We start from the raw sequence: 27,842 nt of genomic DNA on the forward strand, positions 1-27,842 counted from the left end.
TGAACTGATCAACAGACTTTTATAAGAGTAATTTACATGCAATTCGGTATCCATAAATAACATGCACATACATAACACATGCCTGTGCTCAGCACAAAGTCATTTTTTATAAAAGTTTCATCTATTGAAAATGATACGTCAACTGAGCAGCATTGGCGGAATACTGTGCTTTCTCAGAGCTGTTCGAGTTTTTTATGTTTTTAAATGTTGTAAAGCTCTTTGTGTTGCTTAAACTGTATAAAAAGTGCTATATAAATAAAGTTTGATTGACTGACCAAAGCGATTATTATAGAATGTCTATGCACCGTAGACAGTTAATCAAAACTGTTTTCCTACTACCTGTCAAATTCACTTGAAATCACTGTGCCTTGAAATGTGTAAATACGGTACGTTACATTTTTGTTAAATTTAGTGTTTCATAGATTTTAAAATTAGAAGCATTTTTGACAGTATTGCACAGCAAGATTTTCGGTGTATATACTAACCTTTAATGTTACTAACCTGCCTTTTTGTTCTTTTATGTAAACCGCTGGACACTTGAATTTTCCTTGGGATTAAAAAAGTATCTATCTACCTAGAAAGGTGAAAAACTAAAATGCTGACGAAATTGTTATCAGTCCACATTACAGCATTGCAATACTGACTATCACAGATCTCTGGTTTATGTATTCACAGTGTTGGCAGCAGCAAGGAGGGAGGAGAACATGGAGTCTGGTCTTTGCTTCAGGACATCTGGATTGTCTAACTCTACCACCTGTTGGACACAACAACACAAAGAAAGTTCAGGTTTATGATCACATGCATTTAGTTTCTCTGTATAATCATTTTAGTCTGTTACCTCTCCTTTGTCCATGACCAGAATACGATCTGCTTGCATCACGGTGTTGATGCGATGTGCGATGGTGAGCATGGTGCAATCACTGAAGGCGTCTTTGATGGTGTTCTGGATCAGAGCATCAGTCTCTGCATCGATGGAGGCTGTGGCCTCATCCAAAAGAATGATCTGCAGAATAACAGGAGGGACGATTAATGCGGAACAAAGGACTAATGAGGAAGGAGGACAGTTAGACCAACAGACATGTTATTAAATACATAACACGTTTAAAAGACCTAACAAGCAATCATGCTGCTTGAACATGTTGATGGAAATGCTGAAGAGGAATTCCAAGCATCAGTCTGACTGATGAATATTATGCAGCCTGTAGCAGCAGGAATGCAACAGCAGCAGCGTGAACTGTCATTTAAAAAGGCGACATCCCAAACTCTGCAGGGATAAAGCTCAGTGACAAAAGTTGATCTACAATAGAATAAATATTTGAAATCAACACAGTTATGCAGTAGATTTCATCATTTTGAATGCATTTTGTCCCCTGGAGCCTGAATTTTGTTTAAGAAATAAAGATAATTCCACCATAAATTGATGCAGGAGGCACAAAGCGGTTCATAAAACTTGATCAGAATGCAGAAAATGAAGTGTTTGTCTCTTTGGTGGAAGAAGAACCTCAGAGCTCCCAGTTATATTTACATGAACCCTACACAAGCACAGACCTTGGAGTTACGGAGTAGTGCTCTTGTCATGCACATCAGTTGTCTCTCGCCTACAGAGAAGTTCTCTCCGTTCTCCAACACCTCTGCTTGTAGCTTCCCCTCCAGTCTGGAGATCTGATGACATGAAGTCATATTTAACACCAAACATAGTTCAATAAAAAGGGATGAAGAGGACAGACCACAAGCTTTAAAAAGCATTAACACAATAGTTTACATCAATGTTTTTGAGTTATGACAACTTCTGGTGAAATTATGTTGAACCGACAAAGAACACCACATTAGAAGAATGAATTGTAATTATTTTTTAATACCAGAGGCAACCACCTGAAACTGTCCAGGGATGTGAACATCAGGGAGGGGAACTGAAATCCTGAACTCAAGGTGATGAAAAACTAAGTTAAAGACCTGTTCAATAAGTAACCTCAAATGGAATTTAGATTTAAATTAATTCAGAAATATATCTTGAAATCAACATTAATATGATGATATACAAGTCGATGCAATTACCAAAAGCATTCTGTCAGCCCGACTTATCAAAAGTTTGCAACTCAAATAGTTTATTTAAATCAGTGAGTGATTTATCCCACAGTATTAATGATCATATTTCTATTGATACATTTTTCGGACTGGAATGGTGAAAAATAAAACAAATTCTTTATTAAGTTCTATTTCAGGAGGATTTTTTGTCTCTATGTTTCGTCTGATTAACTGTTAGTATTAGAACTATTTCTGTTTCTTCATTGGCTGGTTTTAGACAAGATAAGATACACCTTTATCCACTCGAGACAACAGCTCAGTTGAGAAAGAGAAATATAAAAATGAAGTGTAATAAAAATAAAAAATAAAGTGCAATATGTCTACAGAATACAATACAGTAACAAATGTACAAGTATTGTATACATTTCAATGTAAACTGTGCAGATCGATTGTCATGGATGTTGTAAGTGAGCAGAGAAGGGGATGAATGCTGGGCAAGAAAAAACACTGAATATTCCTGAAAACAGTCTCTGCTGTTAGGAGGTTCTGGGTGCTGTACAGTCTAATGGCTGATGGGATGAAGGAGTTGCTCAATCGCTTTGAGGCTTTAAGTATTTTGGTATCACAAAGAGATTCCATTATGGTTCTGCGCACTTGGATGACTGAAGTCCAAGAGTCCAAAATTTTGCAGTTTCTCAATAAAAACAAACAGATTAGACAAAGAATGTGCTGATAATGTGTTGTGCTTCATACTGTACTGGTAACATACAGTGTCCTTCATGTAGGTCTTCTCCAGTGTGGTCCAGATGTCCTCGTCAGTGTAGTTATTAAAAGGGTCTAGGTTGTACCTGTAAGCAAGCACAGCTGTTACCAAGTGAATAACTCACTCAACACTTTGTGCTTGTGTATCAGCAGAAACCTCGGTGGAGTTCTGGGCTAGCTCAGGTTACCTGACTGTACCACTAAACAGCACAGGGTCCTGGGGGATGATGGACAATTTGCTGCGCAGATCCTGCAGACCAATGGCCATAATGTCCACTCCGTCTATCAGGATGGTTCCTCCTGCTGGCTCCACTAGTCGGAATAGAGCCACGCCTAAAGAGGATTTCCCTAAATACACGAAGCACAGAGTACAGTCACTGAAAACTGAACTACAACTGCTGTCACAGTGTGTCAGAGTTACATAACACTGTGTTTGACATCAGGACTGTGGAGGGATTCTGCTCTTCAATCTGATCATTAGAAACACTTTGCTTCAGCCACTCAATTATCCAACAATGTCTAAGTTGACTTGATATTCTTCGAACATCCCAAATCCAGCACCTGAATGAATAACAAAGATATAGGCAACAAATAAAGGATTCAGGGCCTCACCAGAGCCTGTCCTTCCCACAATGCCCAGCTTCTCTCCAGCTCGGATGAAGAAATCCAGCCTGTTCAGTACAATGGGTGTGTTCTCCCTGTACCTCATCTTATAGTCCTGGAAGGTGATGACTCCACTCTTGGGCCAGTCCTCTGGGATCTGAGCATCCTTTATGTGTCTTGGGGCCTCAGATTTGCAACCCTGCAAACACAACAAACACAAGCTTTAAGGGAAGGAACAGAAGAGATCTCAGAGGATAATTCACTGCAAACTGAAACTTGGTGGCCTTGTGTTTAAGAAGACCAGGACAGACGGTTTGGTGGAAGGAGAGAGGTCTGACCGTGATGTATTCCTGCAGTCGCTCTACAGAGTTGAACCTTGCCTCCACTTCTGTTGCCTGTCTCACTACATACTGAAGCAGGCCTGTCAACTAGACATAGAAAAAAGTCTGTTAATACACCTGCTGCAGCATGTCTTTGAAAAATAAACAGAACATGCATAAATCAATTTTCCAGATTTACCTGAATAGTGTAGGATAAAGCCAAGCCTTTCAAAGCTGGATTGATGAGTTCATTACTGCTGAGCACTACGAACAGAGCCACCAACAAGGTCATTGTTGCACCCATGAAATCCAGCCAGAAAGACAGCCAGCGTGTGCCAGAGTGAAACAGCAAGAAGTGGTTGGAATTAATGTCATTGATGGACTTGAACCTACAAAAACAAACGAACCCCAGTGATCAATAAAACAGTGGTTACAATGCAGACAAGTATCAGAGACACTGTCAATAAGGTATCACCTGGTGGTCCTGCACTGGATGAACGTAAGGCAGAGATGGTAAATAAGCTTTTTTCTGTTAAAGATGCAATATGTTGTGGGGGAGCTGCTTCCCCAAGCAAAGGAGTTCAAGTGTCTCGGGATCTTGTTCATGAGTGATGTGAAAATAGAGCAAGAGATGGACAGGTGGATTGGTGTGGCGTCAGCAGTAACGCGGGTGTTGTATCGAACTATCTTGGTGAAGAAGGAGCAATTTACCAGTCTGTCTATGTTCCAAAGAGATTTTCATTCGAGCAATTAACGCACACATTTACATACCACAAGTGGCAGAGCTGACATGTGGACCACCAACCCTGCGATTAGTGGACAACCCCATCTACCAACTGAGCCCTGCATGAATGTTGCACACAGAACCTTTAAGGAAGTCTGGTATCTCACATTTTGATGTGGCTGTCTCTTATGTTGTAGGCATGGATGGTGCTGAGGCCCTGCAAGGTGGAGATGGTGAGAGAAATGCAGGGAGAGCGACTGATGTTCTCCATCTTCTTCATCTGACGGATAGTCTTCTGGAATACACTGCAGATAAATCACAGCATATTCAGCAGACCCAGAACATCTCTTTACTGTCACAAGCCTGCTTTAAGACATAAAACTATTTTAAAAATCTCTCAGATTCCACACATTTCCTACAGTCCCCATAGTAATGAATTTGATGATATTTAGACTTAACTGGTACAAACTCACAAGAGAATGAGGGAAAACAAAACTCCAAGAACAACCACAGCTACCAGCAAGACAGGGAAGACGAACGCAATGATGACAATTGCGAAAATAACAAGCAGAGAAAACTGTAAGAAAGAGTCCATGTGGAGGGGAAGCACGGTGTCCACCTCCTCCTGATCTTTAGAGAAGCGGTTCAGGATGCGGCCTGTTGGCGTTGTGTCAAAGAAACTCATTGGACTGGCAACAATCTGAGGGATGAAAACAACAAAACTTTTTCAGCACTCATTAGCCGCTACTTCATGCTCTTTTTTTAAAATTATCACATATTCAGTTGACTTTTGATGAATAAGAAGTAGGTTTAAAATTGAAATCTGTGTTGTATATAATTTGGTTGGGTTCAGACATCCAACTACCTTCTTGAACATTTTGTCATGGAATTTGCAGGCAGCATTCAAGGTGACATGAGTGTAAAAGAAGCATTTGCTGATCGCAAGCAGCACCGTGATAATTATCACCACACCATAAATCATTTGGTAGAACTCTAGGTCAGGGTTTTGTGAGATGTCACCCTGGCTTGAAGTTGTGTTGCTGGATGACTGGGACAAAACAGAGAAAACATATGAGGTTAGTGGTGACCAGGGTTGGAGAGAAATGAAACAACTCAAAACATGAATAACTGAAGAATCTGTTTAGTCTTATTGTGGATATTGTCACCACACACATATGACAGATTTAGAAACACTGAAACTCTAGTTTTGACCTGCAAAATGAAAACAAAGCATTCGGCACTGTTTTAGGTCAACAATCAAATTGATCCCAATTTGTGACATTGATACTGTGACCTGGAAAAGGTCACATTTCTCTGAGATTCATCCTTCCATTAAAGCAGTGAGACTCTCAGATGGATGTGATCGAGTCATCAGAGGCTTGATAAAGTAAAAAAGTGACGGTCTGAAAGGAGCAGCAGCATCTTTGTACTACTTTTCAGGAGCGGAAACAAGAGAGATGATTCTCACCCCATTACCCTGTCCCAGCCAGTGGCTGAGCCACCAGTTGCTGAAGGCTGTGGATCCAATCATCAGGACGATGTTCAGGATGGTGAGGAAGGTGATGATGTAGCCTGCAGCAACACACCAAAGTTAACCAACCAGGTGGTGCACTTGTAAACATTATTGTTCAGAATCATGTCAGTGTGTGTGTGTGTGTGTGTGTGTGTGTGTGTGTGTGTGTGTGTGTGTGTGTGTGTGTGTGTGTGTGTGTGTGTGTGTGTGTGTGTGTGTGTGTGTGTGTTGAATCAGACCTCCTGCTGCCTTGCAGTACTGCTGGTAGACCCTCCAGGAGACAGCCCCTTCTGTGGACAGCTCCTGACTGACCAGCTGATTTTTAGCTTTGACAGCTGCTTCAGAGGAAGAAATATATATTTTAGAATAAAGGAACCATTTACATCAGCTGATATCCTGACTGATTGCACTGTGTTTCAACAGAACAACAACCTGAAGGGACTTGGTCCCCTGAAGACTGCATTATCAAGACAAATGCTACATTCACAAGGAGTCACACATTTATAGAACTACAGATGAATCATTTGTACAGATACTACTTTAACAAAACAAGACGCATGCCTGTATTCTGTTAAAGTCTGACCTCCATGCAGAGAATGCATGAATGACATTTGAACTCGGGGCTAACTCTGCAGTAACAACAGGTTTTAAACTAAAATCTGGGAAAGCCTCTCCCACTGGATGAACACATGCTTCAAACACACGAGGACGGTCATGCTAAAAGTCAATCATTTATGGCTTTACCCTACTCTGCTAAGTGAACATCCTCCTTTTAACCCACTGCAACACCACATCCTACTTTCACAGTGAACTTTGTTGCTATTTACACGATCACACCTGTTTTGGGGAGAAAAGCTTTTGATTGGCTAAAATCTCCTGTCACTGGCTCGATCTTCCTCTAAGACCACTTGATTTATAAAATACTGAGGCGACTAAATGTTTTTTCCCAGTGATGCAGAACAAGTATTGCCTACCCTAGCTTTAATAAGCTTTGCAGACTTACACATTTGGTCAGCTTTTGTTTCATCATCCTTCTCATCATCCTTCTCATCATCATCAAATGCTGGAAGGAAGCACAGATGTCAGTCAGTATACACTTCTATTTACCACACAGAACCTGACATGACGATCTCGTACACTACTGCAGTTAACAGAAATGAGGCTGGATGTTGTGAGGAAATAATGGCTGAGTGATGTATCATAAAAAAACATCAGGTGGAGTGTTTCCATCATGATGGAATGATGCTCACAACATCTCAGAAAGAACAAAAAGGAGTTCTGGTTTTTCTTGACATATTCTCAGAAGTAAACCAACGTGTTGTGAAGGCAATAACCGTAAATGACACTAATTCATCTCTTCTGTAGACTCAAATAATAGCAAAAAAATGGCTCGATGACAAAACATTGCTTGGATGCGGGTCTGTTTTTGTTTTACTAACTTTGACCTCCTTCTAGAAATGCTCTTTAATGAGACGACTCTTTTCTTAAAAAACTTTGTTCCACAGAGAGTTGAGCCAAATCTACTAGAACATGTTCTCTGTATTTATGTTCTCACTGATTCTTTGCATTATGCTGCTTTCAAGGATGCATTTCTACTAGTTATAAAATGCTACTACAGATATTTATTGGTGTGTCTTTGTGCTGATCTCTATCATGAACAGGGATGGGAATAGTTCACATTTTAACAGTATGACTACTTCTACCAGTACTGCTTATCTATTGGTACTGTAGCCGTATTCTTATCTGTACTTTTTGATTGTTTTTGGTTGTTTTCTTTTTGAAGAGAAAAAACTAAATACATTTAGAACAGAATAAAGATTGCTTTGTTTTTTCTAACTTTATTTAGACACTAATGTTGTGTTGATGGGATGATCAGAGCTCTGTGGACAATGTCACAGGTTTCACTCACAAAATAAAATATTATGCAATGTGTTTCTGTCCAGCATTATTTCAGAATTAAAAGCTCCACCTTGAACAAATATTTCATTCTGTAGGTTCTCTATTAGGTTTTCCTCTCATTTCCATACCGGGGTTCACTATCCCGCTGTCGGCACGCTGTCTGAGCTCATCGTCCTGCAGCTGGACAGCATCTTGGGGTGACACCTCCTCCTCCTCTTGATCAGTCTGGCATTCAAAATAATCCAGAGTTACAACAACAAACCCAGCCAAACCTATGGACTGTGATTTCCTTAGTCATTGTGTTCATTGTTCTTGAGCTATTAAACCATTAAAGAACTGGTGATGGAGCCTACCAGTGGAAAAACTAACAAAGGAAGACGGCCTATAAATTACACGGACTGCCTGTGTAGAGACACTGGTGCTCTGATGACAAATGAGATCAAGTCGTTAATCACAGACAGACTGCAGACTTTGGGGAGGAATTGCTGAGTCTGCTCGGACTAATAATGATATAGAACTACTGAGAAGGTTTTACAGCTAGTTTATGTTTGAGGAAAGGCATATTGACAGAGTAATGCAGCCACAATAAAGTTTCTGTTGAAACTCGTACTTTGGACTGTTCTAACTTGTAGTTACTGATGAGCTGAGCGTAGCGACCTTCAGCTGCCATCAGGTCCTCGTGGTTTCCAGCCTCCAGGATCTCACCATCCTCCAGAACCAAGATATCATCACAGAACTCCAAATACTATGGGACACATGTGAGGACAACCACATCAACAGAACAGCTCAGAACTGCAGCCAGGGTTTTACAATGCAGTCTAAACAGCAGTCCCGTGTACATGAACATTTATGGCGTTTGACAGACGCTCTTATCTGACTCATATATTACTCACAACTCATTAAGGAGATAACACTGAGAGGAAGCAGTAGAAATTACACAACATTACCTGACGGGTGATTTGCATTCACTTAGTTTGCTGCAACAAGATGACTTAAACTGTATTTTACCAACATCATTATGTAACTTTACTGACCCAGAATGTTCTGTAATTGCTCAGAGTTTTGACTGGTTTGTACTAAAATGTCATACCTTGTTTGATATTTGAGTAAACATGTCCATTAGATTTTTTATTGTGATTCTCCATTATCCTCCAAGTGATTACAAGACTTAAGGGAGTTACTGCTCAGGGCAAAGAAATAGTCTGCCACCCAAACATGACATATTAATGGTGCACTCTGGTTTTTATACATATTAAACAAATGAAGGAATAGAAGTGCTGGCAGTCAGATTGTGTTGCCTTTAGACAGAGCAGGCAAAATGTCACAACTTTTTCCTGCATGTGTGCAAAGCCACCTTAAGCATCATAATTATCATGCAAACAGAAGTGTCTATGAAGTGTTGATTCCTTCTAAAGTAAGTTCATAGTAAATTTGTGTAGGTATATAGAGCCTATATTGATTACCCTTTAACTGCCTCTTAGTGAGAAAATGTGTTGAAATGGGAAATTAAGTGAAGAACAGTTTTAACATGATATCTATGATTTAAGTTCAGTATCGGCTAAAGAATAAAGCACCGTCTATCTGCTTACCTGGAGCTGGTGTGTGACCAGGATGATGGATTTTCCTTGGAGCTCCTTCTTTATGCATTCTTCAAAAATGTGTTTCCCCACATGAGCATCAACAGCAGAGAGCGGATCATCAAGGAGGAAGATGTCCTTATTGGAGTAGACAGCTCTGGCCAGGCTGATCCTCTGCTTCTGTCCGCCTGACAGATTCAGCCCCCGCTCTCCAATCTGCCAACAAAACAACAAAAGACCACCAGCCACAAGGTCTGCTCACAAAATCCACTTTTACAACAGAATAAATAAAGACAGGATTTGCATTTGTAAAAAGAGAGGGCATACGGAGACAGGCACCGATAGTGAAGACGACAAAGTGGTCACAGCTGCAAGTAAATACAGAGACGGCAGACTGGGACTTCAAGAACAAGAAACTTCAACAATCAATAGACAACACTTGGTATGCAGCTTAATTTTGTCATCCAAGAGTTTGTAAACTTCCCTCACTTCATACATGTGATTATTGTTGTGTCTCTGAACATGAAGTTTCACAGTAAAAGATGTAAACTGACATGATACGCTGTCATGTCCTCAGTTTCTGCCTCCAGTCTTCCTGTCTGCAGATAGTTTCTCTCTCCCTCTTTGTGTCTGTGTGCTGCAGTCTCAAACATCAGGACAGTCAAGCCTGCTTTAAATGTTCATCTTATACCAGAATGTAACTCTGTTGATGCATTCCACAGATGTTCTAGCCTCTGTTCCTGGATCTTCACCTGGCTCCTCCTCAACCTCAGACTACAGACTACCAGCCCAAGACTGAGCCATCACCTCAGGCTTGAAGCAACCAGACCAAGGCTCAGCCCCAGGTTTCCAGTAATTTGTTCAACCCTGAGGACCCATTTTCCTGCTGCTTTAAAATTAAAAAAAAAAAATCATTTTCTTGGTGTCTGCACTGTGGGGTCCATCAGCCATGAAGCCTTGTTTGTAAGAATGCACAAATGTGAGAACATAGAGTGCCAGAGTGTGACACTGCCTGCTTGTGTGTCTAAATGTGAAAACGCTAACGATCAGTTTGCGGTGACAGTAAGCTCAAACTTTGAGACACCTGGTCAAAAACGGAATAAAAACTCTTTGCTGCGATCATGGAAATTTCAACTGAGGATATTCATGAAATAGTTGTGCTGCTCCTACTAACCAGACCATTGTGATCATAATAACTTCAAATACTATTCAATATAAAGTACAAGACATGTTCCTCAGCTTCATTCATGTCTTTGACTTAAAACCACATGTGGCCCTGTTAAATTATAAAGAGTTGTGACAAGTCTATGTGGCCTTCATTTATGGAAATGAAGGTGAATCCAGAACTTAACGTCGGCGTTTAACATCACCTCTGTGTGTGTTGTTACATCAATTATGGGTTATTATCATTACAGAGTTAAAAGAGATTGGAAACTTTGGAGAGCACCTACCTCAGTTTGATCACCATAAGGCAGGATCTTCAGGTCAGCTCTGAGGCTGCAGACATCCACAACTCGGTCATATCTGTGGAACAGTGATTTAAAGAACTATTCATATTAGCTCACTCCTTTTTAGAAGATGCACACTAACAATGCTTTCAATTGCTTTTAGGAAAGGTTATGGCGAGAGTAAATTTACTCTTCATGAGTCTATGGTAACCAGATCATCATCCTGCCTTCAAACCAGCTCTGTCAGCACGAATCTTCTCACACAATGGAGATAACCTCTGCTCTGGTTTGAATACCTTGCCAGGCGTAAACTCAAAGACAACAGGAAAGTAAATATTTTCCATGTGAAAACAATCCCCAAAAATACTTAAGGCTTAGGCTGTTTTTGCAATTAGTGGGGTCAACAGGAACAATTGTAACATATTAACTATTATGGTTTGGGGTTATCTGCCATTTAGTTAGTCTTTCAGCTTGGTTATTAACTGTTTCGAAATCACTTTCCTCATGTATCTGTGCTTCTTTTACCTTATCTGCCTTTGGGTTACGTTCAATACCTACTGTGTCTACCAACACGCTTTTAGTTTGTACCTCCAAAGATCTGCCTCAGCACCCTGACAGATTTCTTCACTCACTCTAAATCAAGAGCTTGTATCCCTCCCACAATTTCCAATGCATTCAGTGCTTGTCTCACTTTTTCAGAGTAGATTTCATGGGAAACACATCTCCCCCAATTTTATGAAAACAGAAATTTGACCCTCTGATAGGAGGACTTAAGAGACTAACTTTGAAGAAGCAGCAATACCTCCCACAGCACTGGGTCTTTGTTACAGAGCGGGTGGGACGTTCACATGCAGAACGACAAAGACATAGCAAACCAATACTGTAAATACAATAATGGTTGATGTACAATAAATTTCTAAAGACAATTATGTACACAGAGTCAATAAGGGAATCTGAAACTGATGATTACTAAGAGTAGCAACTGAACAGATAACGCACAAGGGTGACAACTATCGGCTGAAGGTCAAATTGTAAAAGACCACAGAGAGTTATAAACACAGAGCACTGTCCTTTACTAGCTGGAACACATGGAACGTGGGATGGATATGCAAAGAGGCTGGGAGTTTCAGCTGGACAGCACTGGGGTTGATAATCCTCTCAATTTCAAAAGGTCCCACGAAATGGGGAGTGGATCTTTTGGACTCTGCATGGAGGGGAAGATGTTTGGCTCTGAGGCACACCGAGGGCTGGGCGATATGTCCAAAAAATAAAATCTTGATTTTTTTTGTCTTCTTGGACAATTACGATTTTAATCGATTTTTGTTGTTTCTTTGCGGTCTGTTTGCTATGGCTAGTGCTGGCCATGCCGCACTCCCATAGCTGTGAGCACTCTTCCCATTCTTTAGGATGCCTCTGCCGGAGGTGCTGAAAGAGGTCAGTTGTGCTGCTACTCTTCGTGTTCACAGTACTTTTGAAAACCTTGCACGACTGTAGTTTGCTCTGTGTCAGTCTTGTCAAAGCCGAACCACTTCCATATAATCGATGTAACATGAGGCCCTTTTCTCGCGACCAACTCTTCGTCTGCTGTTGTGTCCGCCATGAAGGGGGTGTGAGTGTTTTGGCGGAAGGAGATGAGAGGTGGAAATAAATGCCAGTGCAAAAATCGTGAAAGGCAGAAGAAGAATCTGTATTGTTCTATATTTAAGCTCGCCTCGATTTTACGATTTGGCAAATTTTAAAATTGTCAGGTTTTAAAAAGGCAAATTAATCGAATTAATTCGATTTATCGCCCAGCCCGAGTCACACCCTGTGGCCAGGTTCATGCACAGAAGGCAGGAAGCGACAGCGGTTGGCCTGTAACTCCATCCTACGGGAGGACCGCCAAAGAACGATCTGGGCTTTCCTCCAGGTTCTCTCACACCTCTTCATGAACATCTGAACTGAAGGGACCATGAGTTGTATTCAACCCAGGAAAGATAGGTGCTCCAGGCTGATAGATTATGCAAAGTGACACTATACAGAAATCTCTCCAAGGACTGGTTGGCCCTCTCGGTACGTGGAATACATGGAGAATCAGGGCACAGTCTCCTTGGCAGAAGGCACGTGGGCAGAGCAATGAAGTGGGGGCCTTGGAGAAACAGTCCACAATGGTGAGAATTGCGGTGTTGCCCTTGGAAGTGGGTAATCCTATTACAAAGTCCACAGCAATGTGAGACCAGGGCCTCTTTGGAATGAGCAGAGGCTGGAGGAGACCAGCGCTGGCCTGGTTGGGGGTCTTATTCTGAGCATAGGTGGTGCAGGTGGCAACGAAATCACGGGTGTCGCTGTCCATGGACGGACACCAAAATCTCGACCGAAGAAACACCAGGATGGCAGGACAGGCGGGAAGTGTCCATTGGAGGACCTGAGCGTACAGGGTAAGGCATGAACAGTGTGTCTCATGGTCCACCTCATGGATCAGGTTGGAGGGCCTGGGCATGGCGAAGCTGAAATTCCACTTTGCAGCTGAGGGACACCCGTAAACAGGTACGGGGCAGGATTTCCTCAGGATCAGATGAGGAATCCTCCAAGGAGAATTGGTGAGAGATGGCGTCTGGCTTGACATTCCAGGATCTGGGTCGGTATGTGAGTGAGAAACAGAATCGACCAAAGAACAGAGTCTACCCGGCTCGTCGAGACTTCAGCCGTTTGGATGTACTCGAGGTGCTTATGATCTCTTATGACATGGATAGTTATAAACTCAATTCACGATACCATCAGACAGACTGAACCATATTAGTACGATTTAAACAGGAGCATGACTAACCAGGACTTGGAGCAACCAAGCTAGAAAAGCAGGACAGGTCGAACAAACGTGGTCAAGGCGCAAATAGGAATAATGGAATAATATAATCCAGGCTCTAACAGCAGAATTAATATCGGAATTACCATAAACTGCAAATACACAGTTTACTATGCAATGGCCAGCTACGAGAGGGGCTGAGGGAATGTGGACAGAGCATGGCGTGTGGCATTGCGTCGCAGCTGGAGTGGTGTCGGTAAGCGGTGCAGGCAGGTGTGGAGAATGGCAAGGTGATCTGGCTAGCCCAAGGCAGATGGCACTGGCGTGTACTCCAGGAGACAGGCAGGCTAAACTGGCAAGCAAGACTGGCAAGCGGAGCAGGCAAGCAGGGGTGGTCATGAACTGTAAAGAGGAGAACAGGGTTAGCACAAGAGCTGATACTGAGTAGAACATGCAGCGTGGCTGGGTTGACTAACAGGGAGTAATTCAATGGTCTGGTGTCATGTAGTGGTCTGAGCCAGGCTTTTATGGAGCAGAGTGAGGAGTAGAAGGGCTGACGACTCCCTGCCACAGGTGTGCAAACTCAGGTAATTAGCCAGTGATCTGCACCTGTAAACATTCCACACTCATGCCCAGAGGAGGGGAAAAGGGAAGGAGAGGAAAAGGGAGGTTGCCAGCTCGCTGGAAGGTGTGACAGTCGTCCATTATTTCCAAAATATGAATATAAATTATGACCTGAAACAGCCTTTTAATCTTTTGTAATGATCAGATGTAATTATCTCCACACACACACATAGGACAAGCAGCAGCTCTGAGGTTGTAGAGCATGGGTCAGTGTGTGGATACTACCTCCTGACTGGGTGCTGAGTGTAAAGATTTGTCAGGGTGCAAAGGCCAAGCCTCAGAGGGATTAATCAATAGTGAAGCCCATTGGAGAGCGAAACACATATGTAAACAACTGGAATTAGGTTTAGTAATTACAATAATTTTCTAACTAGTTTTTCAGCTGCATTCTACCATCTAATTACATCAGTTGATTGCCTCCTGTGTCTTGTCTGTCCCGTCTGAACTGAACCAAAAATAATGTCACATATTGTATCCTCTTAGTTCATAATACACTTCATCCTTTCCATGTTCAACTGTCACATTTCCTTCAAGCTATTTAGCTAGAATTAGTGACCATCATTAAGTGAGCAAAGTGATTAATTACTTGGCCTGGTCAAGAGGTTTCCCCATCAGGATATTTTCTTGGACAGTTCCATGGAAAATCCAGGCTTGCTGGGAAACGTAGGCAAATGTCCCATCAGCTATGACTGAGCCCTGCAGAAGGTGCATCTAAAACAAACAAATGAGAATAAAGCTGCATGCACACAACAGTTAAATTGAGTTAAATTGTTAAACTGAGGAAAAACACAAGACAAGGAGAGTCATTGGTGGTATTAAAGAATGGCAGACAATAAACAGTGAAAAATAAGGGCCAGTAAAATGTCAAAGGCTTGCAGAGATACAAGAAGATAATAACAAAAAACACACAGGAAGAACCAACCTGTTCCAAAATGCTGGAAATCAGTGATGACTTTCCGCTCCCCACATTCCCACAAACACCAAGAAGGTGGCCCTTCAGGAAACAATACAGACATTATTGGTTCACCTTTAACTGACTCAAGATGTCCTGATTCATCCTCCTCTGAGGTAAAGCTCACCTTAGGCAGTGTAAAGGAGATGTTTCTCAGGGCTGGCAAAGATTCAGTCTCTCTGTTCTCACACTTCCCATCCATCGTCTGCTCTCTGACTCCATTGGCTGAGCTGTGTGGAGGGTCTGTCTGGCTGCCTGGTTTGGTCCAGGAAAACGTAGCATTTTTCATCATCATCGCACAGTCGCTGTCTTTCTTTTGCATCAGGTAGAGCTCTGGATTCTGGATCAGCAATATTTTCTGCAGCCACCACACATGATATTTACAAGTTATTTCATGTTTTGGAAAATGAGATTTTTATTGCAAGTCAGATCAATAGTAGTGATGAATATCCACTGATCAGCCAAGAATTAAAACCACTGACAGGTGACTGAAATGACTTGTTGGAAAGTAATGTTCTGCTGGGACATGACACTCATGGGTCATGAGAATGTAACATTGACACATAGTATATCCGCACTCATAAAATACACTAAGCACGGGGGAACAATGAGCTTTTTATCTTTTACTAGAGACAAGATAACACAATCTTGCAGTTTGTATTGCTGAATGACATAATAACAAAAGAAACCTAAGTTGTGAATAGCACAACCAGCCATTACCAGCAGAGTAAAAAAAAAAAAAAACAGATTACCTTCAGTCGTGCTATCGACACAGCAGCCTCAGCCAGAGCTTTCACACATATGGGCATAATTGAAAGGGAGAATCTCATGGAGTTGAAGATGGCTATAGTGGTAAAGGCCTGGCAATAACAAAGAATAATGCTCAAACACTGCACAACACCATTGTAGCCATTATACCACATCATACAAAACTGACAGGTCTTTACTGACTTTAAATGGACCACATATCTCCTGTCTGTCTGCAGCTTGTCCTGCTTTAGTGTGAGCACAGATAAAGGAAAAAGCGGGACAAAACTGCCAAATCTGCCCTATTTCATGTGGCAGATTCATATTTGCTGTAGAAGAACAGAGCTCCTTGTTCTCAGAATAAATACAGACTTCTCACTAGTGATGGGTCCGTGATGGGTCCGATGTGCTAGCACATTTGTCGAGCTGACAGAGCGAAACCCCGGACTGTTGTGTCGGTGCGTGCATTGTTTTAAGAAAGTCACATGACCGATACAGCTGCTGTTTCGCCTGTCACTGAGGCGCCAAACGGTGTTTAAAAGGAGGTAGTGTCTACAGATACGGACCCTTAAAAGGAAGCGTGTCTGTCAAGAGGATGCATCTCTGCCCAAAGAATTACCAATCTTTTGAAGTGCAATTCTTCGCTTCAAGCTATCATGGAGCCAGAAAGAAAAAGAAAGGTTTCCGCCGTGTGGGACCATTTTGATCTGACATCGGCAAATAAGGTATTTGTTTTTATTCCCTTGTTGTTTCATCCTGTTCCTCTCGGTTTCCCCTTGATCTATCAGAACTCAAATCTATTTCAAGGTGACTCTTACTTTAAACTACTCATTTTATTTTCTGGAGGTTAAATGTCGCATTTGTTTGAAACAACTGTCCATCAATAAAAGCACCTTGACAATGCTGAGGCATTACAGAGTGAGGCATGAAAATGAGGTCACAAATGCACCAAGAATAAACACCAGTATATAGACATTTTACAACTTCCTTATGGTCACTTTACTGAGAATAAATTCATATTCATTTTTATAATTTTGATTATGTCACTTCATTTTTGACCATCAAGCTTCCAGGAAGCATGCGTTGGACCAGGCAGCTCTGAATTTCATCCTCAAGGACTGTCAACCCCTCAGCATTGTTGAGAGTGTGGGCTTCAGGGAACTGCTTCAGGTCCTTGAGCCATCATATGTCAGAAAGGTTTGTACAGAAAATGTCGAGAAAAGTAGTTGATATATGCAGTTTGTTTAAGATTTAGTTTAAATATATTGATTTGCTTTTGGTTTAATTTTCAGACTGTCAAAGAAACGGTTGCCAAAAAATATGAAGAGAAATGAGAACGAGTGAAAATAGAAGCACAGCAAGCTGTGGCAGTGAGTATAACAGCCGACTTAGGGACATCTGTGAACATGGAGGCTTATTTGGCTCTTACCTGTCACTACACACGTGGACAAAATTGTTGGTACCCCTCAGTTAAAGAAGGAAAAACCCACAATTCTCACTGAAATCACTTGAAACTCACAAAAGTAACAATAAATAAAAATTTATTGAAAATTAAATAATCAAAATCAGCCATCACTTTTGAATTGTTGATTAACATAATTATTTAAAAAAACAAACTAATGAAATAGGGCTAGACAAAAATGATGGTACCCATAACTTAATATTTTGTTGCACAACCTTTTGAGGCAATCACTGCAATTAAACGATTTCTGTATTTGTCAATGAGCGTTCTGCAGCTGTCAACAGGTATTTTGGCCCACTCCTCATGAGCAAACAGCTCCAGTTGTCTCAGGTTTGATGGGTGTCTTCTCCAAATGGCATGTTTCAGCTCCTTCCACATATGTTCAATGGGATTCAGATCTGGGCTCATAGAAGGCCACTTTAGAATAGTCCAACGCTTTTCTCTCAGCCATTCTTGGATGTTTTTGGCTGTGTGTTTTGGATCGTTGTCCTGTTGGAAGACCCATGACCTGCGACTGAGACCAAGCTTTCTGACATTAGGCAGCACATTTCTCTCCAGAATGCCTTGATAGTCTTCGGATTTCATCGTACCTTGCACACTTTCAAGACACCCTGTGCCAGATGCAGCAAAGCAGCCCCAAAACATTACTGAGCCTCCTCCATGTTTCACCGTAGGGACAGTGTTCTTTTCTTCGTATGCTTGGTTTTTGAGTCTATGAACATAGAGTTAATGTGCCTTACCAAAAAGCTCCAGTTTGGTCTCATCTGTCCAAAGGACATTCTCCCAGAAGCTTTGTGGCTTGTCAACATGCATTTTTGCAAATTCCAGTCTCACTTTTTTATGAGTTTTTTTCAGCAGTGGTGTCCTCCTTGGTCGTCTCCCATGAAGTCCACTTTGGCTCAAACAACGACGAATGGTGCGATCTGACACTGATGTACCTTGGCCTTGGAGTTCACCTTTAATTTCTTTGGAGGTTGCTCTGGGCTCTTTGGATACAATTCCAACGATCCGTCTCTTCAATTTGTCATCAATTTTCCTCTTGCGGCCACGTCCAGGGAGGTTGGCTACTGTCCGGTGGGTCTTGAACTTCTGAATAATATGAGCCACTGTTGTCACAGGAACTTCAAGCTGTTTAGAGATGGTCTTATAGCCTTTACCTTTAAGATGTTTGTCTATAATTTTTTTTCGGATGTCCTGGGACAATTCTCTCCTTCGCTTTCTGTTGTCCATGTTCAGTGTGGTACACACCTTTTCACCAAACAGCAGGGTGACTACTTGTCTCCCTTTAAATAGGCAGACTGACTAATTATGAGTTTGGAAACACCTGTGATGTCAATTAAATGACACACCTGAGTTAATCATGTCACTCTGGTCAAATAGTTTTCAATCTTTTATAGAGGTACCATCATTTTTGTCCAGGCCTGCTTCATTAGTTTGTTTTTTTAAATAATTATGTTAATCAACAATTCAAAAGTAATGGCTGTTTTTGATTATTTAATTTTCAATAAATTTTTATTTATTGTTACTTTTGTGAGTTTCAAGTGATTTCAGTGAGAATTGTGGGTTTTTCCTTCTTTAACTGAGGGGTACCAACAATTTTGTCCACGTGTGTAACTCCACTTACGGCTGATGAGTTCACCATCATAGGAGAAACACTTCTTGTGCTTGCTCCTTTCCATCAAGCCAAAGTGGAGTTATCTGAAGAGAAGAGAGGTCATCCCCATGATGAAAATGCTCTATCTTGCATTTGAGCCTAACACTTCAAATTTGCACACACAGGCAGCAATACATCTTCACGAACACCTTAGGCGACGAGTCACAGACACCGCTTCCAATCTGGAGTCATTAAGTGTGTTGATCCTATCAACACTTCTAGACCGCAGATTTAGGGCTTCATAGTTCCTCCAAATGTAGTGAAACAGTCAGTAGACTGAAATCACAAAAACTTTTTTTTTTCCAAATAAAAATTTATGAAACTAAAAAAATCCTCCCCCTGCCTCAAAGTACATAAGCATCCTCACATTCACAACACTTTCATTTTGATTTTCACATTATGACACACATTCACATTACTTACTGATTGTATATAAAGATATGAAAGATATTTTAAACTTAAATTCTGTTTGCACTATTCTGTTCTGGGAAAAATGATGACAACCCCTTTTGCTTGCTCTATTGCTATTATTATCATTATTATTATTTCTTGATTATCGTAGTATCATAGTTTCATTTTTAAGGTCCATCTTTATGTTTTTTGTTGCACCATTCACCCAAACAAATTCCGAGTTGAGTCTGTCACCAAGGTTGTCTGTAATGACTTTTAAGATCCAGCAGGTATCAGTATTGAGTGACCCAGTACCGACACAGTGTCAATACAGTTAGGGAAGTGTGCCCCAACGCTTCATGAGGCCTCATCTACCCATCACTACTTCTCACTACGTCCTGACAAATAGAAGTCACAGAGTACGCATGGCGGCACGGTACTGCTGGTGTTGTACTCACATTAGACGTGTTGAGCGGCAGGCCGACCAAAGTGTGAACCAGGAAGGTGAGAACAGTGGCCAGAGTGGGGATGGTGACAGCAATGCTGTGATTAATGTTCTGGATGTAACAGACATTCCGTATGTGATTCTTTTCATGGTTCCTTAAGCCTGCAGAGTAGAAAAGGGTTATATGTTTTACTTATAGTAAATTTGCTTCATTTGTTCAATGATCACCTTCACTGTAGCAAGCAAAGAGAAGTTCATTAGATGACTGTATTTACACTAATCCCACAGTTGGCTGTAAAAGGTTAAAACAAAACTGTTACAGATATTAATGACATGGTGAGGGAGGAAGAGGTGAATGAAAAAATGTAAATCTTTTTTTGCTTTTGCCGTGGCCTCGCAAACAACTGGACGTTTCAAACTTCTGTAACTTGTAATGAAATATGACATGAGATGTCAAATCCACACTGCTGCACACCCTCAGACCATTGACTGGTGTGACTTTGACACTTATGGTGGATCTATATAGGGAGACTGAGCATATGGAAGGTGTGAGGGAGGATGTGGCAGATGCAGCCTCTGCAAAAACCTGCAGTGCCTCCAGCAGTGTGATGATGAGCATGCTGGGTTGTGCTCACATGAAGGAGAAAGTATAAATGATACTAATGACATCTGATACAACAGAAAGATGAAAAATGTATCGAGCTGTCTATCTTACCTGCAACCTTCTTCTCAAAAGAACCTTCCCAGGCGTACATCTTGATTAGCTTAATGCTGTTGAGAATCTCATTCATGGTGCGAACGCGGCTGTCTGTTGTCAGCATGGTTTTCCATCTGAACTTGGTAATGAGCTTAGCTAAGAAAAACTGAAAAGAGAAACATTTCAAAAGCATGGCTATTGGAGACTTTATTGATAATAAATCATGTAGCAAATGAGAAAATAGATCTAATTTAAAGTCATACTTGCAGTTGTATTAGTTACAAACTCACTTTAGTCATTGATAAAAACCCTATAAAAACTCGTCTTTCTGTTTTTCCCCATTGAAAAATGCCTAAAAATGCCTTAGGCATAACTTTGCAATGTTGTGTCCTCCAGAATGTTTAGGTTTATGAAGCTTCTAACTTATATGGAGTATTTTCTATTATTTCAATTTACACCATGGTTAACTGCAACATAACTTACCAGTTCTGATTGTGATGTGCATCGAATGAAATCTGAAACACTGCTCCTAAAAATACCGTAATGTTCAGACTATTGAGTGCAACTGAACATAAGCTACACCGACTAAATTTAAAAAGAAAAAAAATGTGTAGCCACAGGTGTCCGTCTGCTCTCTGTGTGTTCACTCAGTCTTCAAGAACATTTCTAAGCTCAGGCCATCTGCTTTTATCACCTCTGAAGGCTTTTATCATCTTTTTGCAATGAGTCAGCTCTTCACACTGCCGTCTCCAACGTCTCACCATCGAGTCATTGATGCCAAGCTTACGTGCAGCAGCTCTATTTCCTTCTTTGACAGACAGATCGATTGCCTTTAACTTAAAAGCTGCATCATATGCTTTGGTAATTTTATTGGTCTGATGAGATGACGCTAAACATATTGGCAGCATGAAACTTGTTAGCCCATAAAAATCTATAAATTAGCCTCATCTTTGTTGAAGGCGCAGGGTTCAACGCATGTGAAAAAAGTAGCGGCCCATTGTCTGGAAATTACGGTATGTCTGATAATGAATCACACTTACATACCTGTACAGGAACAAAAATGATGTAGGTGCAGACTCCAGTCAGGGCAGTGTAGCCCAGAATGGAGCAGGCGGCGATGACGCACACAATAAAGAGCACTGGGGTGGCAATCACAAAGCTCCCAAGCAACACAGCTTCAAATAATCTGTGGCCATCACTGGTCAGAACATTAATCATCTGGATGGGAGACAAAGAGAATCAGGGCAGGTAACCTTCAGTAATTGAAGAGGGGGTGTATTCCCCATGAAACAATCAACTTTTAAAGACAAAAAATGTGTTTTCTATACCCACCAGGCCTAAGAACATATTACAAATGACATATGAAGATTGTAAAACATTCTTTGACAAATTTATTTCATTAAACAAGTATGAACTTTATTGTTCATGTATAAGCCATTCTTTTACCTCTCCCATTGAAACGCCGCTGTGCGCCCGAAGAGAGATGACTTTCTGGAAGCCCACTGAAGAGAAGGCTCCTTTCAGTCTGACTGCTGTGCGTATGTTCATTGCCCACATCAAGGACATCAGGAAAGCTCTGAAGAACTCTGTGGTGAACAGCCCTAAGGCCAAACCAACACCATGGATAACTGTGGACTTCCCTGGGTCTTCAATATACTTTAGGATCTCATGGATCAGAACAGCCTGACAAGACAAAGAGATCTTTGCAACACTTGACAGCATAAGTCATCACACTAGACTATGCAGTATTTAAATAGCTTCAGACAGTGTTGTTGTTGCAGTGAGAGTCATTACATGCTTTTACATCATGTTAAAAGTCCACAGGTTCAGAGTGTCAATGTTGTCAAAAAATGGTAGCGGATATGAGGTTTACCGGGCTTTGCAAAAGTTCTGTTACACTCAGTTTCATGACCTTTAGAGACGTTTACATGTCGGAGTGAAAAATTCCATTAAATAAACTGAAAGTTCTACCTTATAGGCAGGTGTCCTTAATACAAATTTTTTTCTCCGGTGAAGTTGTATCAAGATGGAAGTCAAAAGAGTTGAGATATCTGCTCTCCTTTGTGCTGAACATCAGCCGGATGACCGTCCACAGAGTCGCGGAGAGGCTAAAGAATGGTGAAGATCTTTCAGGTCTTCACCATTCTTGAGCCTCTCCGCGACTCTGTGGACGGTCATCCGGCTGATGTTCAGCTGCTTGGCTCTGTCAGACTTGTTGTGGCCAGCATGAAGGAGAGCAGATATCTCAACTCTTTTGACTTCCATCTTGATACAACTTCACCGGAGAAAAAAAATTGTATTAAGGACACCTGCCTATAAGGTAGAACTTTCAGTTTATTTAATGGAATTTTTCACTCCGACATGTAAACGTCTCTAAAGATCATGAAACCGTGTAACAGAACTTTTGCAAAGCCCAGTATAATGATTACATAATGACAACTTGCAGGAATTTGTGCTTTCTGTCACCAGTTATATCATTCTGGCAACAGAATACAAGTTCACATAAACTGCTGTAACTAAAAATGGTGACTACTAAATTCAGACAAAACTGAAGTCATTGTATTTGGCCCTAAACATCTTAGAAACTCTACGATGCACTATGGGAAAAAGGCAGAGTGATGCTTTGGGCAATGTTCTGCTGAGAAACTTTGAGTTCTGCCATCCATGTGCACGTTACTTTGACATGTATCACCTACCTAAGCATTATTACAGACCATGTACACCCTTTCGTGGAAACGGTATTCTCTGATGGCTGTGGAATCTTTCAGCAGGATAATGCACCAGCATAATGTGAGGCAAAAATGGTTCAGGAAGGGTTTGAAGAACACAACAACCAGTTTGAGGTGTTGACTTGGCCTCCAGATTCCCCAGATCTCAATCCAATCCAGCATCTGTGAGATATGCTGGACAAACCGTGTTCCACCTCGCAACATCTAGGACTTGAAAGACCTGTTGCTAACGTCTTGATGCCAGATACCACAGCACACCTTCAGGGCCCGAGTAGAGTCCATGCCTCGATGGGCCAGGGTTCTTTTGGCACCAAAACGAGGACCAACACAATATTGGGCAGGTGGTCATAATGCTATTGTTCATAATCTAAGTTAAAACAGTTCAAGTTGTGAGAACTCATCTTTTTAAATACAGAAGCTGTCTGAAAATAACAGTTTGATATTTCAATTTCAATTAACTAGAAAATTAGTTGTCAGTAGTTTTCATTAAATCAGTTTATTTTGTTCTTTATGTTTTACAGTGTAGATTTTCATGCTTGAGAAGATCCAGCCTATGATGGCAGATTTGAACCAATCAGGTGCTTTTCACTGATCAAATCTGACAGTCTAAAATACCAACAAAGTGATGAAAGCAGCAGGTGGTGGTGCAGACGTTTACATTTTCACTTAGGAGAGTGGGGAAGCTACAAATCAATTGTTGACTGAGAACAGCGATGTATTTTAAAAATCTGGTGTTTATTTTCAGCCTACTGCAGCTTTAAGCAGTGGTTCTGGTCTCTTTAGCATGTACCATTAGTGTTCAACTGGACTCAGCTTGTCACGTTCTGATGAGCTGGTGAGACATTTCTTTCTCTGAGTACCACTAATGTAGATGAGTTTTGTAAGTATAGACCATTTAAGAAAACACAGAAGACTCACTGGGCCCAGAAACACTGCCAACATGGCAAGGATGCCCACAGTGACAGAGATGATCAGCCTGGTTCTTTGAAAACGAAGAACCGCAAAAACCAAAGAGGCTTTCTCTGGGCCTTTCTTTGCCACTTCTTCATCCCACATTCTCTGAAGCCTGGAAGACACACAATATTTGAATACTTTCCCCACACATCTTAATGATGATACAGATACAAATTACAGCAAGGACACTTGTGATGTGTCTTATTTAGAAATATACTGCAATTACATCTAGTGACAGTAGAGAAACGTGAATCAGCAGACCTTTCTCCACTTGTGTCGGTTGCATCCAAAGGAGACAAGTTGAGAGAGGACATGTCCAGTTTGTTCCTGAACATGGCCCACATCATTGAGATCATCCAGGCGAAGGTTGCAAAGGAAAAGAAACCTGCATTGTCCAAAGGGTGGGACCTAGTCAAAAAATAAATAAATAAGGGGAATTAAATATTCAAGCGTCTACAATTTATCAGGAAACATGTCACAAGTGCCTCTGAAAAAACAAAGTGTGTCATCAATGAACTGACTGTGGTGAGGACCAGCGGAAAGGTTTGAGGGTCTGCAGGCTCTGATGGTATTTTTTAAATGAGGAACTAGAGACTGTTTCACTCTCGCCCACATCATAGACTTCTAGATTGGAGACCGCAGATCCAGTTCTCCATCGGACACCATTTTCGGTCTACGGAGTCAGAGACAGAATGAAAGGTGGAGCTGAATAGTAAGAAATAGAGAGTTGTGCTTTTTTGTTGCCAATATTCCATCGAAAGAGTCTCCACAAGTTGATCAAATATATCTGCAATGACAACACATGATGCCAGAGAAACAAAGGAAAAGGAAAAGAAGTCAGGCAGCAAAAGCAGGAGCGTTCTGGTGGAAGCTGCTGTTTGTTCTGTACTTACAAAAGAGACTTTACGAGAACTGTTCTGCTCCAAAGAATATTCGGCCTTCATCTTGTCCTGTATGGAGGGCAGCAAGTATACAAAGTCACTATCATGTCAGCCAACATGAAGTTTTGAGTAGAAACATCTGGTTTAGCAGACAGAGATGTTTAACAACATCAAACTGGAAGCTGTAATCATGTCTCACTCTGTGCTATGTAACATGTGACTTCATTTACCAAATTTTTATATTTTTAAAGATAACTAACACATTATAGAGTAAATGTTCTGCATCCTGTGTTTCAATAAGCATTTAAAATGTATCAGGAAATGCTAAATGTATGATAAAGGGATCATATGTTTTTTACAGCAGTCAATTTTCTTATTCACTGTTGTTAATGTAGCTTGTTTCAGTGCACCCTCCAGTTCTATTCTATTCTACAAGACTTTACTTATACATAAAACTGTACCCATAATGCATTAAAGGTTCGACTATAAGATTTTACTGTAGAAGACATACTACATCATAAGACCCCGCCAAAATTAAGTCAGTGATTCACACCCGGAGAGGACAACAGGCTCATGTAAACAGCGGCATAGGTTTAAAAATCATCCAACTGCAAGAAACAGTGAGTCCTCTCAGTTATTAAAACAAACATCACATCAAATAGTCAATGAATTACAGACATATCTGCCTCTCGTTTTCTATTACACTGTGTCAAAGTTCCCTCAAGCAAATTAAATGCACAGTCATGCAGACAGTGTAACTTTTGTTTACAAGAAGCTTGTAAAGTTTAGATTTCAATACAGCTGTATCACCTGCTATAATGTATTTTGAGGGTATGTCGACAATTATTTAAGATAGACAAGACAAGACAAGAAAGGTGAGATAAGAAAGATAAGACAAAATAAGAAAGGAAAATCAGTTACGATGTGGTATAAGATAAGAAAGATCAGATAAGACAAGACAAGATAAGAAAGGAAAGATAAGTTGCGATATATGATAAGATAGTCCCACAGTGGCTAAATCAGCAATGTCACAACAGCAAAGAATTTAGTCTAAAAATAAAAAATAGGTCAAAATATACATAAGTACTGATAATCTAAAAATAACTACTATAACAATAATTACTGCACATATCAGTGGTATTGCACAGATTTTTTTGAAGAATAGAAATACTGATAGAGCACTGTTCTTGCACAGATTGTACGTAGGTAGAGAACTAATGAAACAGCATATATTCTTGTGAATGTAGTAAAATACATCTGGCACAGGGTTTTACTTTTAAAAGAGTAAAATACTCCTAATTTACCAAATGTATTGGTATTTTACCAAAGAGATGTTGAACAGTTTGCATGTTTCTTCAGTTTCCTGGGAGCAGTGCTGGCTGATTTTGTCTGTAAGGTACTGTAGTTTAAAAATGTACACATTATCACCTTAAACACTGAGCATGCAGATGTAAAATGCTTCTGATTTCAGCATTAAATCCGAAACCTATAGTAACTATTTCCAATCTACAAATATATGAAATGTGTCTGTATCCTTAAAGAGGTAACATGGAGTTATTAGGCTGCTATTCTTGCATGCAGTTTCACTTAATCAGACAAAACAATAACAATAATGAAATATGCATAAATCGGGTAAAAAAATACTTAAATCATTAAATGTACATAAACATGATTAAATTAAGTCAAATTCAGTTTATCTTATCAAGGTAATAACTCTTAAATAAAGTTACACAACCACAACTCAAAAACAAAACAACCAAAACTGATCCAATCTCATTTAAAATAACTTGAGAGAAGCTTTTTCTGTAAATAAGAGGAATGAAACAGATGCAATACCTCAGTGCAGAGGACCAACAAGACGTTCTGCAGCTTGTTACCACTAAAACTAACACTGGAGGAGTATTTAACTCTGCCGTGTGCGAGCCACTTTCATGAAGATCAAAGGTTGAACTTGACCTGTTCAGGGCTAAATTTCCCTTTGCTCGTCCTGTGGATGTAGTGTGGAAAAATGCCAAGCTACCTGAAATCGCTTCAGGATGGGACTAAATGACAAAAGACTGAGGTGTTCTTTAGACCAAACTGAACAACTGAAAAAAGGCTTCTCAGCAAAATCTAAAATATGCTAAGCACTTTATATGTAGATGAAAGGATGCCAATATTCTGACCAGTAATGTGTTCCTGCCTCTTCTGAAAGTATTCACTTGTCTTAACCCCAAATGTACTGACAAATCCTCTCTTATTGACCTCTTAATAACAAATATGCCAAATAAATACTCAGCAACAGCAGTCTTTGCTAACAATCTCAATAATCATTCTGTGTTCGGCACTGTTAGGGACACTGAAATCCCCCGTTCCACGCCCTGTATCCTTTAAAAAAGAGAAATCTTAAGCACTTCAGTGAACAAGCCTTCCTTCCTGATTTATTTAATTCTAACTAGGGCCACACAGTAGTTTATTGAGTGATGACACTAATCTTGCTTGGAAATATTTTTATCATAATTTCAGTTATTATACAGACAAACATGTTCCTTTTTTACTAGTTTAGTGTAAAAGACAGAAAAAGCTCCTGGTTCACTTCTGAGCTAGCAAGAGGAATCAGATCTGGGCAGTTGTAAGAAAGTCTGATTCTGAGGCTGACTGGCTACATTTCCAAC

General features: G+C 40.6%; 1 protein-coding gene across 5 annotated transcripts; it reads right to left on the minus strand.

The window, feature by feature from the left end:
* On the minus strand, positions 1-27,119 carry LOC110957838 (ATP-binding cassette sub-family C member 12-like). Of its 5 annotated transcripts, none has more exons than XM_051937140.1 (33): positions 27,025-27,065; positions 26,513-26,587; positions 25,742-25,796; positions 25,201-25,257; positions 24,829-24,980; positions 24,569-24,715; positions 24,272-24,419; positions 22,071-22,307; positions 21,669-21,842; positions 20,643-20,790; positions 19,941-20,089; positions 15,982-16,089; positions 15,357-15,587; positions 15,200-15,271; positions 14,864-14,988; positions 10,875-10,947; positions 9,436-9,639; positions 8,457-8,591; positions 7,975-8,071; positions 6,951-7,010; positions 6,187-6,282; positions 5,903-6,006; positions 5,300-5,482; positions 4,908-5,134; positions 4,602-4,739; positions 3,910-4,099; positions 3,729-3,818; positions 3,400-3,589; positions 2,976-3,135; positions 2,795-2,873; positions 1,549-1,662; positions 839-1,003; positions 1-754 (listed from the first exon to the last, which is right to left on the minus strand). In XM_051937140.1, the coding sequence occupies exons 4-33, from the start codon at positions 25,249-25,251 to the stop codon at positions 662-664; spliced, it is 4,140 nt and encodes a 1,379-aa protein (XP_051793100.1). In that variant the 5' UTR covers positions 25,252-25,257; positions 25,742-25,796; positions 26,513-26,587; positions 27,025-27,065; the 3' UTR covers positions 1-661. The 5 variants fall into 5 exon arrangements, with proteins under 5 accessions (XP_051793100.1, XP_051793090.1, XP_051793091.1 ...); XM_051937130.1 differs by having other exon boundaries at positions 6,187-6,285; XM_051937131.1 differs by lacking the exon at positions 26,513-26,587 and having other exon boundaries at positions 6,187-6,285; positions 27,025-27,058.
* Between the last annotated feature and the right edge of the window lie 723 nt (positions 27,120-27,842).

This window comes from Acanthochromis polyacanthus, chromosome 2 (genome assembly GCF_021347895.1).
Source record: "Acanthochromis polyacanthus isolate Apoly-LR-REF ecotype Palm Island chromosome 2, KAUST_Apoly_ChrSc, whole genome shotgun sequence".
NCBI lineage: Eukaryota > Metazoa > Chordata > Actinopteri > Pomacentridae > Acanthochromis > Acanthochromis polyacanthus.